This window comes from Colletotrichum fioriniae, assembly GCF_027942845.1.
Source record: "Colletotrichum fioriniae strain IMI 355084 chromosome Unknown scaffold_13, whole genome shotgun sequence".
Taxonomy (NCBI): Eukaryota; Fungi; Ascomycota; class Sordariomycetes; order Glomerellales; family Glomerellaceae; genus Colletotrichum; species Colletotrichum fioriniae.
The window spans coordinates 519,887-532,370 of record NW_027076849.1 but is presented as its reverse complement, the minus strand read 5'-3'; the positions used below and the strand labels follow the sequence as shown (position 1 = coordinate 532,370).

The 12,484-nt window shown below is 53.1% G+C and overlaps 4 protein-coding genes across 4 annotated transcripts; 1 reads left to right on the top strand and 3 right to left on the bottom strand.

Moving 5' to 3' along the window:
- Nucleotides 1-249: 249 nt before the first annotated feature.
- N0V96_009891 (uncharacterized protein) lies at nt 250-1,583 on the bottom strand (the record flags this gene model as incomplete). Its single annotated transcript, XM_053198015.2, has 2 exons — nt 250-902; nt 1,541-1,583. The coding sequence occupies 2 exons, from the start codon at nt 1,581-1,583 to the stop codon at nt 250-252; spliced, it is 696 nt and encodes a 231-aa protein (XP_053044506.2).
- A 518-nt stretch (nt 1,584-2,101) lies between these two features.
- N0V96_009890 (uncharacterized protein) lies at nt 2,102-5,215 on the top strand (the record flags this gene model as incomplete). Its single annotated transcript, XM_053198016.2, has 1 exon — nt 2,102-5,215. One exon carries the CDS (start codon nt 2,102-2,104, stop codon nt 5,213-5,215), a length of 3,114 nt encoding a protein of 1,037 aa, XP_053044507.2.
- Nucleotides 5,216-6,968: 1,753 nt separating this feature from the next.
- Nucleotides 6,969-8,177, bottom strand: N0V96_009889 (uncharacterized protein; the record flags this gene model as incomplete). The annotated part of the gene is made up of 4 exons (XM_053198017.2): nt 6,969-7,389; nt 7,487-7,603; nt 8,035-8,057; nt 8,145-8,177. 4 exons carry the CDS (start codon nt 8,175-8,177, stop codon nt 6,969-6,971), a joined length of 594 nt encoding a protein of 197 aa, XP_053044508.2.
- Nucleotides 8,178-10,140: 1,963 nt separating this feature from the next.
- N0V96_009888 (uncharacterized protein) lies at nt 10,141-12,158 on the bottom strand (the record flags this gene model as incomplete). The annotated part of the gene is made up of 2 exons (XM_053198018.2): nt 10,141-11,564; nt 12,152-12,158. 2 exons carry the CDS (start codon nt 12,156-12,158, stop codon nt 10,141-10,143), a joined length of 1,431 nt encoding a protein of 476 aa, XP_053044509.2.
- Nucleotides 12,159-12,484: the final 326 nt, after the last annotated feature.

Here is a 12,484-nt window from a genome sequence, read left to right as displayed (position 1 = left end):
TCTCCGGAGCGTCCCCCTTTTCGCCTCTCTCTCAAGTAGATATTTCGTGCAGTTCGTTCCTCGCCATGCTAGTCTTTTTAAGTCTCAACATCAACACCAATTTCAACTTCAACGTCTCTGAAGATTCTTCATCTCAGTTCCACGCAGGCAAATCTTTGCCATTCCCCACACATCAGACGCCTCGGCAATACCCCATCCCCTCACCGAAGACTCCCGCGCCTTGATCCCCGCAGCATACACCGCAGGCTCCTAGCCCTGGAGACCATTCTGCGCGCCAAACAGGTCGCTCAAGCTCAGCTTCCGACCAATGGCCTGCATCGCGGGGCCCAGCTCCTCTGCCCCACCTGGGCCACCGGGGCCGCCGATACCAGCCACGGCATTCTGCTCCTCGGCGAGGCGGACGTGCTTGAGCGTCTCGGAGATGAGGGCGGCGTTCATAACGCGCGTGTCTTCCTTGTCTGCGTGGATCCAGATGCCCATGACTTTGTTGGTGCCCTCTGCGGCCTCCTCGCTGGTCCCGCGCAGACGGAAAATGTAGATCTCGTCCATGACTTCAAAGTCGTCCACCTCGCTTAGATCGAGAATCACATTCTCCAGCCCGCGCCGGTTGAGCACAAAGATGCATGCCCTCGGACTCGGTGCCGCGCCAGGAACGGGGTCCTGCATGCAGAGGAAGTAGGTGCCCTCGATGCCTGTCTTGTCCCAGCCGGGGAGGGTGGGGTTGAAGGTGTAGACGACGGCGTTGGCGGCGATGGAGAGGGTTGAGTTTATGGAGGGGAGGTAGCGGCGGAGGACGGAGAGGTTGAGGTCCGTGTTTGTGCGGTTGAGGAGGGCTGGGTTCGGGTCCGGGACGGGGTGGGAGTCGATGTAGTGCGCCGCGTCGGATTCATAGTCGGATTGGACTGGGCGGGGGCCGGTGGGTTGGTTTCTTGGGAGGAGTGGCGGGCGTGGCCGCCGCCGCGTCGTCGGGGGGTTGAGCGGGACATTTGTGGTGGTGGTTATGTGTGTGTGTGTGTGTCTATGTGTGGTGTTGCTGCGAGAGTGCGAGCTCAGAGTTGTGCTGGTGTTCTTGTCTTTGTACGGATGTCGTAGATTCGATTTGGTAAGTTGTTTGGGATCGGCGAGTGTTGTCGGAAAAGGAAGCGAGCAGGTATCGTGAAGTCGGAGGTTGTGGTGTTGTCAACTTCTGAGGTGAGCAAGGTGAAGCTTTGTGTTGCTTCGGGAGAGGTGCGCACCGGATGAGGTCAGCGTGCGAGGTGCCTTATCAGCTTATCGAAGTCTTATCGCGATAGAGCAAGCGAGTCTACCCCGCCAATCCCAGCGCTGTGGCAGTGCAGAAATGCAGAGGGGTCCCCTAGCAACCCCCCTGTCATTCCAGCGCAGCGCTGTCAGGTCAGTGACTGAGGTGCGACCCCCCCGGGAAAAGATGCACGTCACCGGTCCTGCGACCCAGAAACGAGGCGTCCGACGACGGGAATCTGTGGAGGAGAGATCCCGGCGACAATCTTCCCTTCCCCAGTCCCTTTCGTCTCCCTTTCACCACGAATACTCCAGACCTGGTACTGGGATACTTTCTGCAACATTTTCTTGAACAAACCTCTTTAACCACTCCAAGACTGTTCAGATATTGTTCTACTTCTCCCCCCTCTAGTCTCCTCTCTGCTCCGGCTCGTCCGTACATTTCTAGGGCATCCAAGTTTCATCCACCATCCAGGCCATCCCGCTGACTACTACTCCGGCCTCCCTCTCGCGCCTGGTCGACTCCTGCGCATAACTGAAGCCATCCTGGTCCGTGACCTCCCTTACGACGACTCGTAGCCACGCCCAAAATACGAACATCATGCGCCGGGCCACGCCGGACTGATCGACGACCAACAACAGACACACCAAAGCAGAGGACCCTGGACCGGCCTCTTGTCTCACCTCTCTTAGCCGCCGCCGCCGCCGCCGCCGTCGCCGCCGTCGCCGCCAGCGCCAGCGCCGTCCCCCGACCCCGTCAAATACCTAATACCCCCTTAGACCCCTAGAGCTCCCTTTCTCGAGGGACCTCTCGAAACTACGACTCCTTCACGCACGCTCGCATCTCAGCAGCATCGAGCGCATGGTTTCGCCTCCCGCGATGGCGCCCACCTCCGAAACCATCCCCTCCACGACCTCAGAACCCGTCGACCTCTCCTCCTCGCCGCAGTCCCTTGCCCGTGCCGTCTACGCGCGTCGGGCAGAGTACGTACGGCCACACCGGATCCGGGTCAAGATTGGAACATGGAATGTGGCTGCGTGTCCTGGTACCGACAAGGACCTGGCGAGCTGGTTCGTTGACGGATACGGCCTTGACACAACGCTCTCGAGGCTCAATGTTGCCGATCACGATACGGTAGAGACGGATCCCCCACCAGCTGCCAAGGACGGAACCAAGGATGCAGCCAAGGCTGCGACTGAAGAACAAGATCCAAATGCCTCGGTGCACTTGGTGGGAGGCGACAAGGTTGGACTGTACGTCCTGGGCTTACAAGAGATTGTCGACTTGAACATGGCGAGGGACTACATGAACCGCATGGCATCTGACCAAGGACCCATGAAGAAGTGGAAGGAAGCTCTGGAAGAAGCTATGCCGGATGGATACGAGCTCGTTGCCGCAGAGCAAATGTCTGGTCTACTGCTGCTGGCCTATGCTTCCCCCGAGGTAGCACCAACAGTCAGCAATGTGAGCACAGTCTCTGTCGGAACGGGCCTATTTGGATACCTGGGGAACAAGGGAGCTGTCACTACGCGAATGTTGCTCGGAGAGACGACCCGCATGGTCTTTGTCAACTGCCACCTGGCTAGCGGCGCAGAGCAGACATACCTGGACCGGAGGCTATGGGACGTTGGGCAGATTTTGACAAGGACGCAGTTTGACCCGATCAACCTGGCTGGGGAGAACGATGCCGAGCCGGAGAAGATTGGCGATGAGGACTTTGCTTTTTGGGTTGGTGACTTGAATTTCCGCGTGGATGGGTTGCCTGGCAACGACATCCGGCGGCTTCTTCAACTACACACCCGTGGCGAGTACGACCTGGATAAAAGGGGGCGCAAAGTTATCGCCGGCGAAGAGGTTCTGGTGGTCAAGAGCGCAAAGAAGAGTGACTACACCGATGACGATACCTCGACAATCGAAACGACTCTTTCGTCAGAGGCTAGTTTGGATGATTCGTCAAGCTCTCTGCCAGATCCCGACGACTTTTTGCCAGATCCAAGTGACGACCCTGCGTCATTGCAAGCAACACTTGACTCTCTTCTACCGCATGACCAGCTAAGGAGGATAATCAAGGAGAAGAAGGCCTTCCACGACGGCTGGCGCGAGGGACAAATCACTTTCCTACCCTCGTACAAGTACGACGTCGGGACCATCAGTCTCTTTGACTCGAGCGAGAAACAAAGAGCCCCAAGTTGGTGCGATCGCATTTTGTACAGAACAAGAAAGGACAGGGAGGAGTATGAGCAAAAGGTCAAGGAGGCCGAGGAGGCAAAGAAGAAGGACGAGGAGATGACGGCGCGGGGTATCGACCATGCGACCGATGACGACGACGTCCTATTCAGCTACGACCCGGATGCGGATGGCGAGGAGGTGCCTACGGGCGAAGCTGGGCTCGACTACGACGAATATGAAGAAGATGAAAACGAGCCAGAGGAAGTTGTCACCAAGGAAGGGTTTACGGACAGGATACAGCTCGACATCTACACCTCACACCAGCGGATCATTTCCTCAGATCACAAGCCCATCATATCCATCTTTACGCTCGACTATGACGCGGTGGTGCCGGATCTCAAGGCCAAAGTCCATGCCGAAGTTGCAAAGGAGCTGGATCGCGCCGAGAACGAGGGACGACCTCTCGTCACTGTCATTCTCGACAACCCAGACATGCAAGCCAAGGGTGAGGACGGGGTGGATCTGGGTGAAGCTGTCGACTTTGGAGATGTGGCCTATCGCTGCAAACACACGGCGACATTGACAATCGCAAACACAGGACGAGTGCCGGCCAAGTTTGCTTTTGTCGAGAAACCCACGATTGAGGAGGATTCTGAGGCTTCAAGCCCACCAGCTTGGCTGAGCTCTTCGTTCAAACGAACGGCCGCAGATGAAAGCGCAGAGGAGTCTCCAGATCTGGGCGACGAGGTCACCTTGGAGCCAGGCGAGACAGTCAGCGGTGTGCTGGAGATATACGTTAGCGACATCTCTCACGTCCGAGCCCTCAACGACGGACGATCATCGCTTGAGGACATCCTCGTTCTGCGGGTCGAAGACGGCAGAGACCACTTCATTCCAGTCCGCGCTTCCTGGCTACCGACGTGTTTCTGCCGCTCGATAGACGAACTTATCCGCATTCCCGACGGAGGCATCCGAGCCTTCATGAAATCGAGGGATGGCAAGAGTTCCGGCTCCATTCCATACGACCTCGATGTCCGCTGCGCTGCTCCCAAGGAGCTCTTCAAGCTCACAGAAGCAGTCGAGGTGATGATGCTTCGCGCCATCGCGGAAGCAAACATGATTGAGGAGCATGTCATTCCGGCTGACAAGCCTGGCTGGCCCTTTGACGAGACCGCATGGCTGTTCAAAGACAAAGAATCCCGTGACAGCCAGATTGTCGCATTGATCGAGGCATTGGATAATGACCAGCCCCTCGTCGAAGCGCTTCCCGTTGAGGTGCCATCACTCTACCGCCTCGAAGTACTCGCCGAAGTCCTGCTTCTCTTCCTCAGCGGCCTAACCGACGGCATCATCACCGCAGCCCTCTGGGCTAAGATCGAAGTTGCCATCCCTCACCTGGGCGCGGCTGCAGCACGGTCACCACCCGAAGTCGAAGACGACAAGACTGCGGTGCTGGACATCCTTGCAACAGCACCAAACCACAACATCGCCTTTGTCTTCCTGACAGCGACTCTGTCCAAGGTGGTCGCGGAGATGGCCCCCATCTCGCGGTCCGAGGTCGAGGCGTTGACGATGCAGAAGCCCAATAGGCGGAGTCTCAGCTTTAGGCGGCTCACGGGTGGCAACGCCGCTGCCGAGGCTGCGTTGGCGAGACGGCGTCTTCGAGAGAGGAGGGTCGGCGAGGTGTTTGGCAAGGCTGTGTGCCGAGTGGGGTTGCCTGCCAAGGATAAGGAGAGGAAGGCCGTTGAGGAAAAGATGAGGGGGGCTTTGGAGATCTTTGTGCGGAGGCCTCTAGAGGATGGTTAAACAATAAGGTGTTGATGGTGTTATTTTAGTTTTGTGAATGATAGACGTAGAGGAATGATACCTGTTGGCGTGCTACCATTTCTTCACCGTGATTTACATACAAATTAGTTACATTGCCTTGCAAGGTGAAGCCATACTGTGTTCGTACTTCTGCGCGAACCCCGCAACTCCACAGTCAACGTCGTCTACTCCTCATCGCTGAAGCATACGAGTACGATGTACGAACTAAGCGAGTTATCCTTCATATATCTAGTGTCACTCTTCATGATCAAGACCTATCAAGCCTGAACTTCATCAGTCATCTGACAGACGGTTTCAAAACTCAAGATGGCCGGCTCACTCATCTTAGCCGGCTTAACATTAGCCACCGCAGTCCACGGCGCCACAACCCCTTCTCAGCTACGGATGGGGGATATAAACATAACCCGTACTCGACGGCGGATTCCTGGCTGTGAAAAGATGGAAAACCGGATCTTGAGGCGTTGGAGAACTTCGCGTATAGAGGGTTACATGAGATGACGCTCATTGGAAAATACGTCGTTGCAAGCTATTACGGCAAGAAACCAGAGTTTTCTTACTGAATCATGTGCTCTACCGGCGGAAGACAAGGTCTCGCCATCGCGCAGCGGCTTCCGAGTGCTTATGACGGATTCCTCGTCGGGTGTCCAGCTGTCAGCTTCCCCGGATTACTGATGGGTATGTTCTGGCCTCAGGTGGTGATGAACAAGGTGGGCGGGTATCCCTCCGCCTGCGAGATGGAGGCTGTACAGAAGGCTGCGGTCGAGGCCTGTGACGAGGTGGACGGAATCAAGGATGGGGTTATTGCGAGGGATGATTTATGTGCGTTTGAGCCGAGGAGTGTGCTTGGTAGGGAGGTCGAGTGTGAGGGGGTGAAAGGGAGGGTTTCGGAGGGCGCGGTCGTTATTGCTGAGGCTTTGTTGAGGGGACCTGTTGACTAGGAGGAAGGTAGTTTGTTTCCGGGCTCGACGGCGGGGACTGCCGCGACGGGGTTGATGGCGTTGGGAGATACTGTTTGTGAAGGGGGAAGGTGTCGTGGGAGGCCGTTCACGATTGCTACGGATTGGGTCCGGTTGTTGGTGAAGAAGAATGCTGGGTACGATTCGGCGAGTGTGGCTAGGCTGGAGTTTGCCTGGCTGTTCAGGGAGACGGTGGAGGAGTTTGGGAGTATGATTGGGAGCGATGACCCTCATCTGAAGAGGTTCAGGGAGGCTGGGGGGAAGATGCTTGCGTGGCATTCTATCAACGATGAAGCTATCACGATCAATGCCCTGAGGCGGTATTACGGCAAGTTCTTGAAGGTTGATGGGGGAAGAGAGGAACGAGTTGAGACTGAGGGGTATTTCAGGTTCTTTGAGGTTCCTCGGACTACGCATTGTGCTGCGCCTAGAGGGGCTGGGTTTCCTTTGAGGGCTTTGAATGCTTTAAGACGGTGGATTGAGAAGGCAGAAGGATGAGTTATGAGTTCAAAAGTAATGTTGTTTGCAGAGATAAACGTAAATCTCTACTTCCTAAGCTTTCCTGAGCTGGCTGAGTAATAGCGAGCAAACACGGCTCGCGTCACTACCTCTACCCTCTCCGGATACCTGCCTTGACCAAGCGACTGGAGAGAAAATGAAGAACTTATCGAGTCAAGCATCTCATTTACGCGCTCTCGGGTTTCTGTCCGTATACCACATTACTGTTCAGTCGGTCAGTCTCTTTCTTCCAGCCAGAGTCACGGAAAGGGGACATACTAATGCAAATACGCGTGAACCTTTCCAGACTTCAACTCCTCACGAACACCCTTCATCAGCGTCACCACCTGCTCCTCAGTCCAATTCAGTCCTCCACAGAAAAGCCTCAACGAGAAACCCTCCAGCCCATCCAGCATCTGAATCAGATTACACATGCCGATATCCTTCAGGTGCGCGTCCTTCGGCCAAGGTCCAGCGGAGATCTTGAACCCCTTGTGGAAAACGTTGACGAGACCCGTGTTTTCGGAAACCAGGCTCTCGAGCTTGAGACCGACTTTTGCGTCGCGCTTGAAGACATCGCACGCTTCCATGAAGAGCTTCATCCAGTGCTGCATTATTGTGCCCTCGAGGGTGCCGTCGTCGCTGTAGAGTTCGAAGCTCCAGTCTTGGAACTCGGCCCAGCCGCCGGGGTTCAGGTTTCTGGGGCATGGGGTTAGTAGTTCAAGATCGTTTCCGAGCAGAATGCAGCGGCTTAGGGTGAGGGTATTGCACTTACTCGTAGACTCGCCTCACATACGTAGGCCAATCTGCCAAGGAGCCGGAGAGGTAGCGACTGAAGATGAAGTCGTACTTCTTTTCCCCGATCCATTCACTCTCGACGTCGTCAATCTCGAACTTTACATTCGGGGGCACCCTGGGTAGCTGTCAGCAGGCTATCAAGAGGGAAACATGTACTTTAAACGTGCCACGCCGGCTGAATTGGACTAAGATCATTTCCGACAATCTAAATAATCGTGATTAGGATAAGCGTAGGCCAGTTAGCAGCTCAACAATGAAGCTCTTACTTCGGCGTCAGGAAAGATGTCTCCCATCTCAATCGACCCTATTCTGGTCAGTTGGAAGAAAAACAAGCTTGAAGACATTGCATATCTTACAGATCCCAGTGCCGGTTCCAACATCAAGGATTCGAAACGTTTTGGCTTTGTCGATTGGCGCTAGGAATAACTTGTTCCCAATTGTTTTGACTAGCAATGCATGGCATATGTCAAGTCTTTCCATTTCACTCTGACCGAGGAAGTGAGCTCCATGCTGTAGATACCTAGTCTGGAAGAGGTTGGGACTTACATCATCGTTGGGAAAGACGTAGGCTAGGACCGCTGGTCAGCTTTGGTCCAAATTGAGTATCTATGGAACATGCCACTTATGCTTTTATGATATTTTATTGAATTACCTACCTCCCGCCCGGAAAGCGTGATAACGGCGGCCATATTGAGTGGGATAGTCGACCACAGAAGACGAGAGCGACGCTGAATACGACGACCTACGAGGATCAGTGTGTGAAAAGATCTAGGGAGTTTCCAGCGAGGAACGCCTGGTGGCTTATGTTGATTTACATCTGGTCCTCAATCGTCGACGCGGCATCCTACCAGGATTAACATCAGGGTTGATAGTCTTTTTTGCAAAATAGATATGAGGGCTTACCGCCGCAGCATCATCAACATCGATTAGACCTGTCATGTTTTCTTCGGCGTGGACGTAAGCAACACGCCGCAAGTCAGGTTGGTTTTCGGATAAGACTAAAACAATCGATGGCTTGAAGATTTAGAGTGCGAAGATAGCGGGGTAATTAATGATTTAGACGTGACCAAGATTTGACTCCATACCAAATACTGGCGACCTCCTGATCGTTGATGTAGGTGGTTGGGTTGGTTCTTTACTTCCAACTGCATATTGCTGAACAGGGATTAATGCGAGCGTGCATGTGCGCGCTGTGTCTCCTTCCAAGTGGGTTTGATCTCCCAGGCGGGGCATATTCCAATATTCGCTGCGATTGATATCTTGAAGGCATGGCATGGTTATTTTCGCTCATGGCTATGACCGTCATATTGAACATGATTAGAGTCCAAGAGAGGACGTTAACTAAGCCAAGGACTCGATGAGGGTCGCTAGATAAGTAAGCTAAAGGACTCTCCTATTAATCACTACCAGTGAGGCTAGCTAAGCGCCGAACCCACACTGGCTGCAAGAATGGGGTACATAGAAAGCTCTGGTCTCCTCTTTTGCTGCACGTTGGAGGACCACCTGCAGGCGAGCATTGCGTGGTGGGATGATCCGGAGACTAGTCGGAACATGAAAAGACGTAATACGGCAAACACCCCAGTCCACTCAACTCAAATGTGACTGAGGCCGCTAACCTCTGTACGCTGGTGATGTCGTGCGCAGTTGATGTTCCCTTGGCCAAAGCTTATAGAGAGCTCACTAGGGCACAATAACAAGCAATTTCTCATCAAGACATCTACAGTTGTTTGCAGACGAAAGTCTGCACCAAAGCTTGGGTAAGTACCCTCGTCCCGATCTCGTGACTTACAATACTTGAGACGAGAACGAGGGATTGAACAGGAGCGTGTTGATACTGCGAGCAACTGGATTGGAGTAGTGATCATGACGCCCTGTCTTCATGTTCTATTCTCAACAAAGATCCTCAAGGCTCCAGGCCCGCGGCACTCTCGCAATGATTATCTTCGTCAAAACTTCTCATCGTCCATCCAGTACTACTAAACTTCAGCTGCAACAACGGGCCAGGACAGATGTGGCTTAAAGATGACCCTGAGAACGAAGTCTGAATACACCAGCTACGAGCAAGTCAAGGCAGGACCGAAGTTAACCACAAGGCCATAGATGAGGCCGCTCCTTCCGAATGATGCAGGACTCAAACCCGGAAGAAAGTCTTCGAACTTGGGAACAGGCGATAGAATTGGCTTCAGACGTGGGTAATCTCAGGTAAGCTATTGATGAAAGACTGAGATCCAGGCCGGTGAATCTGGAGGGTGAATCTGGAGGGTCATACCGAGACGCAGTATTAGACTATCACCAGTGAGAGCCCTACGAGCAAGAATGCCGTGATGTTTGTAAAAAGCAATGAAAAACGTCTATGATGACTCTGAATAGAGGGAAGTATTACAAACTGACAGCCCTGAAAGTATGGAATTGTCCATGAAATGGGGGAATGCTCTTCGGCAATGACATGCTTTGTTTCCTGATATCCCCAGCTTGGACCCTGGCCCAAAGCCGCAACGCCTTTGTCCGCCGTCTGTATCAGCCACGCATTGTCCCTGCCTCTCGACTCCCCCTCCCATCCATACCCTGAAGAAAAGCCAAACCTGAACTATGGTCATATTTCCTCTCCCATACCAAAGACGTCTTTATCGTCATCATCTGATGTGCAACTCTTTACCAGAGGAAAGGTTGACGATCCAAGTCGGCTGTCGGGATATGTTCGTAGTCGTTCCGATAATCCCACAGCTTGAACATGTCGCCATCCAGATAGCCTCCATCCATTGCGAACTCTGCAGGGACGTGACGGGGTTCGCGATTGGCAGGTCTGGTCAGCCAAAGAACCTCATCGAAGATGAATTCAGTCATGGCACCGGACATGTGCAACTTTCGGAGTGAAGGCGGCAAGGTTCGGATCAGAGGACTACCCTCCACAACGGTCGGATTGAGTGGGTCAGAGCCTGCGTCTGTAAAGTTGGCTCTGTTCGATTCAAAGACGCTGATGTCCACCCAGGCTGCCTCTAATCTCGTGAAGGTGCTGAGCTCGAAGGGGGGGCTCTGCAAGTCAGTCTCACAGGTTCCGTTGAAGTCGATGACCAGAGTGCGGAGGGTGGCCCGACGTATTCCCAGAGCCCCCAGAATCAGCCACGGGTGGACGGCGTAGGGATGCACAGCCCTCTGTATCGGCTTCTTCCAAAAGAACTGTTCCAGTCTAGGACAGGCTCGAATGGCATTCGCAAGAATGGGAAGCGGCATTGAACTGTCGCTAAAGGCTAGGGTTGTCAGATTCGTCGATGACCAATTGTGGAACTGGAGAGCTGTGCCAGTGATGTAAGACTCTTTCAGGTTTCTTGCTCCGTCAATGAACCTTGCATTGAACAGTCTCTCACGAGGCCAAGCCCAATGGCTTTCCGCATCGGTATAATCCTTTCTCATAGAGAATGACTTCAAGGAGGAAAGTGTTGACTTGTTTGTTTGTTGGGTTGAGAGGATCTCGTCCATGTCGTTGATGGCATCCAAGATTCCGGAAAGAGATAGGGGCTCTGCAGAGAGAATGAAGTCTTGGGCATTGTTGACGAGGGTGAAGAGAACAGCGGAGGACAGCTCAAAGACATTGAAGAGATACATCGCGTCTGGCCAACAAGCATTCTTCAGCCAAGCCTCCAGGGTGGCCATGCCCATGGCGTACTCATAATCGGGAACCTCAGTGGGCGATAGCGCATTCTCGCCGTCGAGGTGGATGTGCAACTGCTTGACTAGCCGACAAAGGTCCTTGTTTTGTGAGAGGGTCTTCATGAGCGACAGCCACTGCCGAGGGGCTTTGGGCCCGCTATGAACTCTGACCGATTCATACAGGGACGACGTGAATAGGTTGTAGTGGCGACGGGATGTGCGTGTCAAGAAGACAAGCGCCTGACGTTGACCGCAAAGCTCCCTTTGGATGAGCCGGTCGTTGTCGAAGTCGTGAAGGAGTTTCTTGCCTGGGGTATATTTGGGGCGAAGATAGGAACCGATGTGTAGAATGACCTCAGTGGGGAGGGTTTGCAGCTCAGCCATCTTGAAGTGAGCCACCAGAAGGACAGTTGAAGACTCGAGAGTGACTGTGGCAGCTAAATGGGAGGCACCTGAGATAGGCGAGCTCGTAATGAAGAAGTCTTCTCAAACAGTCGTTAGCATTGCGAACCAAGGTAAGATGAGAGGGCAGAGAGCGCACCGCGTGAGGAGCTATTGCGTGAAAAAGATGATGCTGGTGAGTGCAAATGTCGAGTAGCGGGTAGCAACCACTGACAAGGACCAGAGAGCAATGGGAAATAAAGCTCTTTTCGTTTCCTGGCTTGATGGAGATGGAATCCCTTCTGTAAACACCTCCAGGGAAGATATTGGTAGTTGAAGTGAGGTAAAAAGGGTGGGAGAGGTCGGCTGGTGTGAAGAAGAAGAAGAGCTGTATGGGTGGAAGAGGAGTAGTGAGTTGGGCAAGAGAGAGAAAGACGACAAAAACAAAAAGAAGAGAAGAAAAAAACACGAAAAAGGTGAATCTGTGACCGGGAAGGAACGCAGACGAGGAAGTACGTTCTGGGAAGGAACGACTGAAGAATCTTCTATATTAATTATTTATTGCTTCCTTCTCTTTTTCTTCCTCCTAAACATATGATTTGATTGATTGACACGCAGAGCCTTAAGTTCCTACGAAGCATTATCCTTTTACTTGAAAGACCAAAGCGGCTTGTTTTATTATAGCGATACATTCTCAGTTAGTAGGTAGCTGATGATTCACGACTGCCCTGATGCCAAAGTGCGCTTCCCCTAAATTAAGTGTGCTTTAAAGCCAAGCCGAAATTATTCCTTCTCTTCTAGAGGTCTACAGTGACTCACTCATGGATAAATCGGGTTATCGGAACAAGGTAGTAGAGAACCACCTTGAGAAAAGCGACGAGGCCATTCTGGCAAAATTGAGTGAGGTCAGGGCATGGAAGACGATTCCTGAGCAAGCTAAAGTGTTGCGGATTTGCCAAAAGCCTTC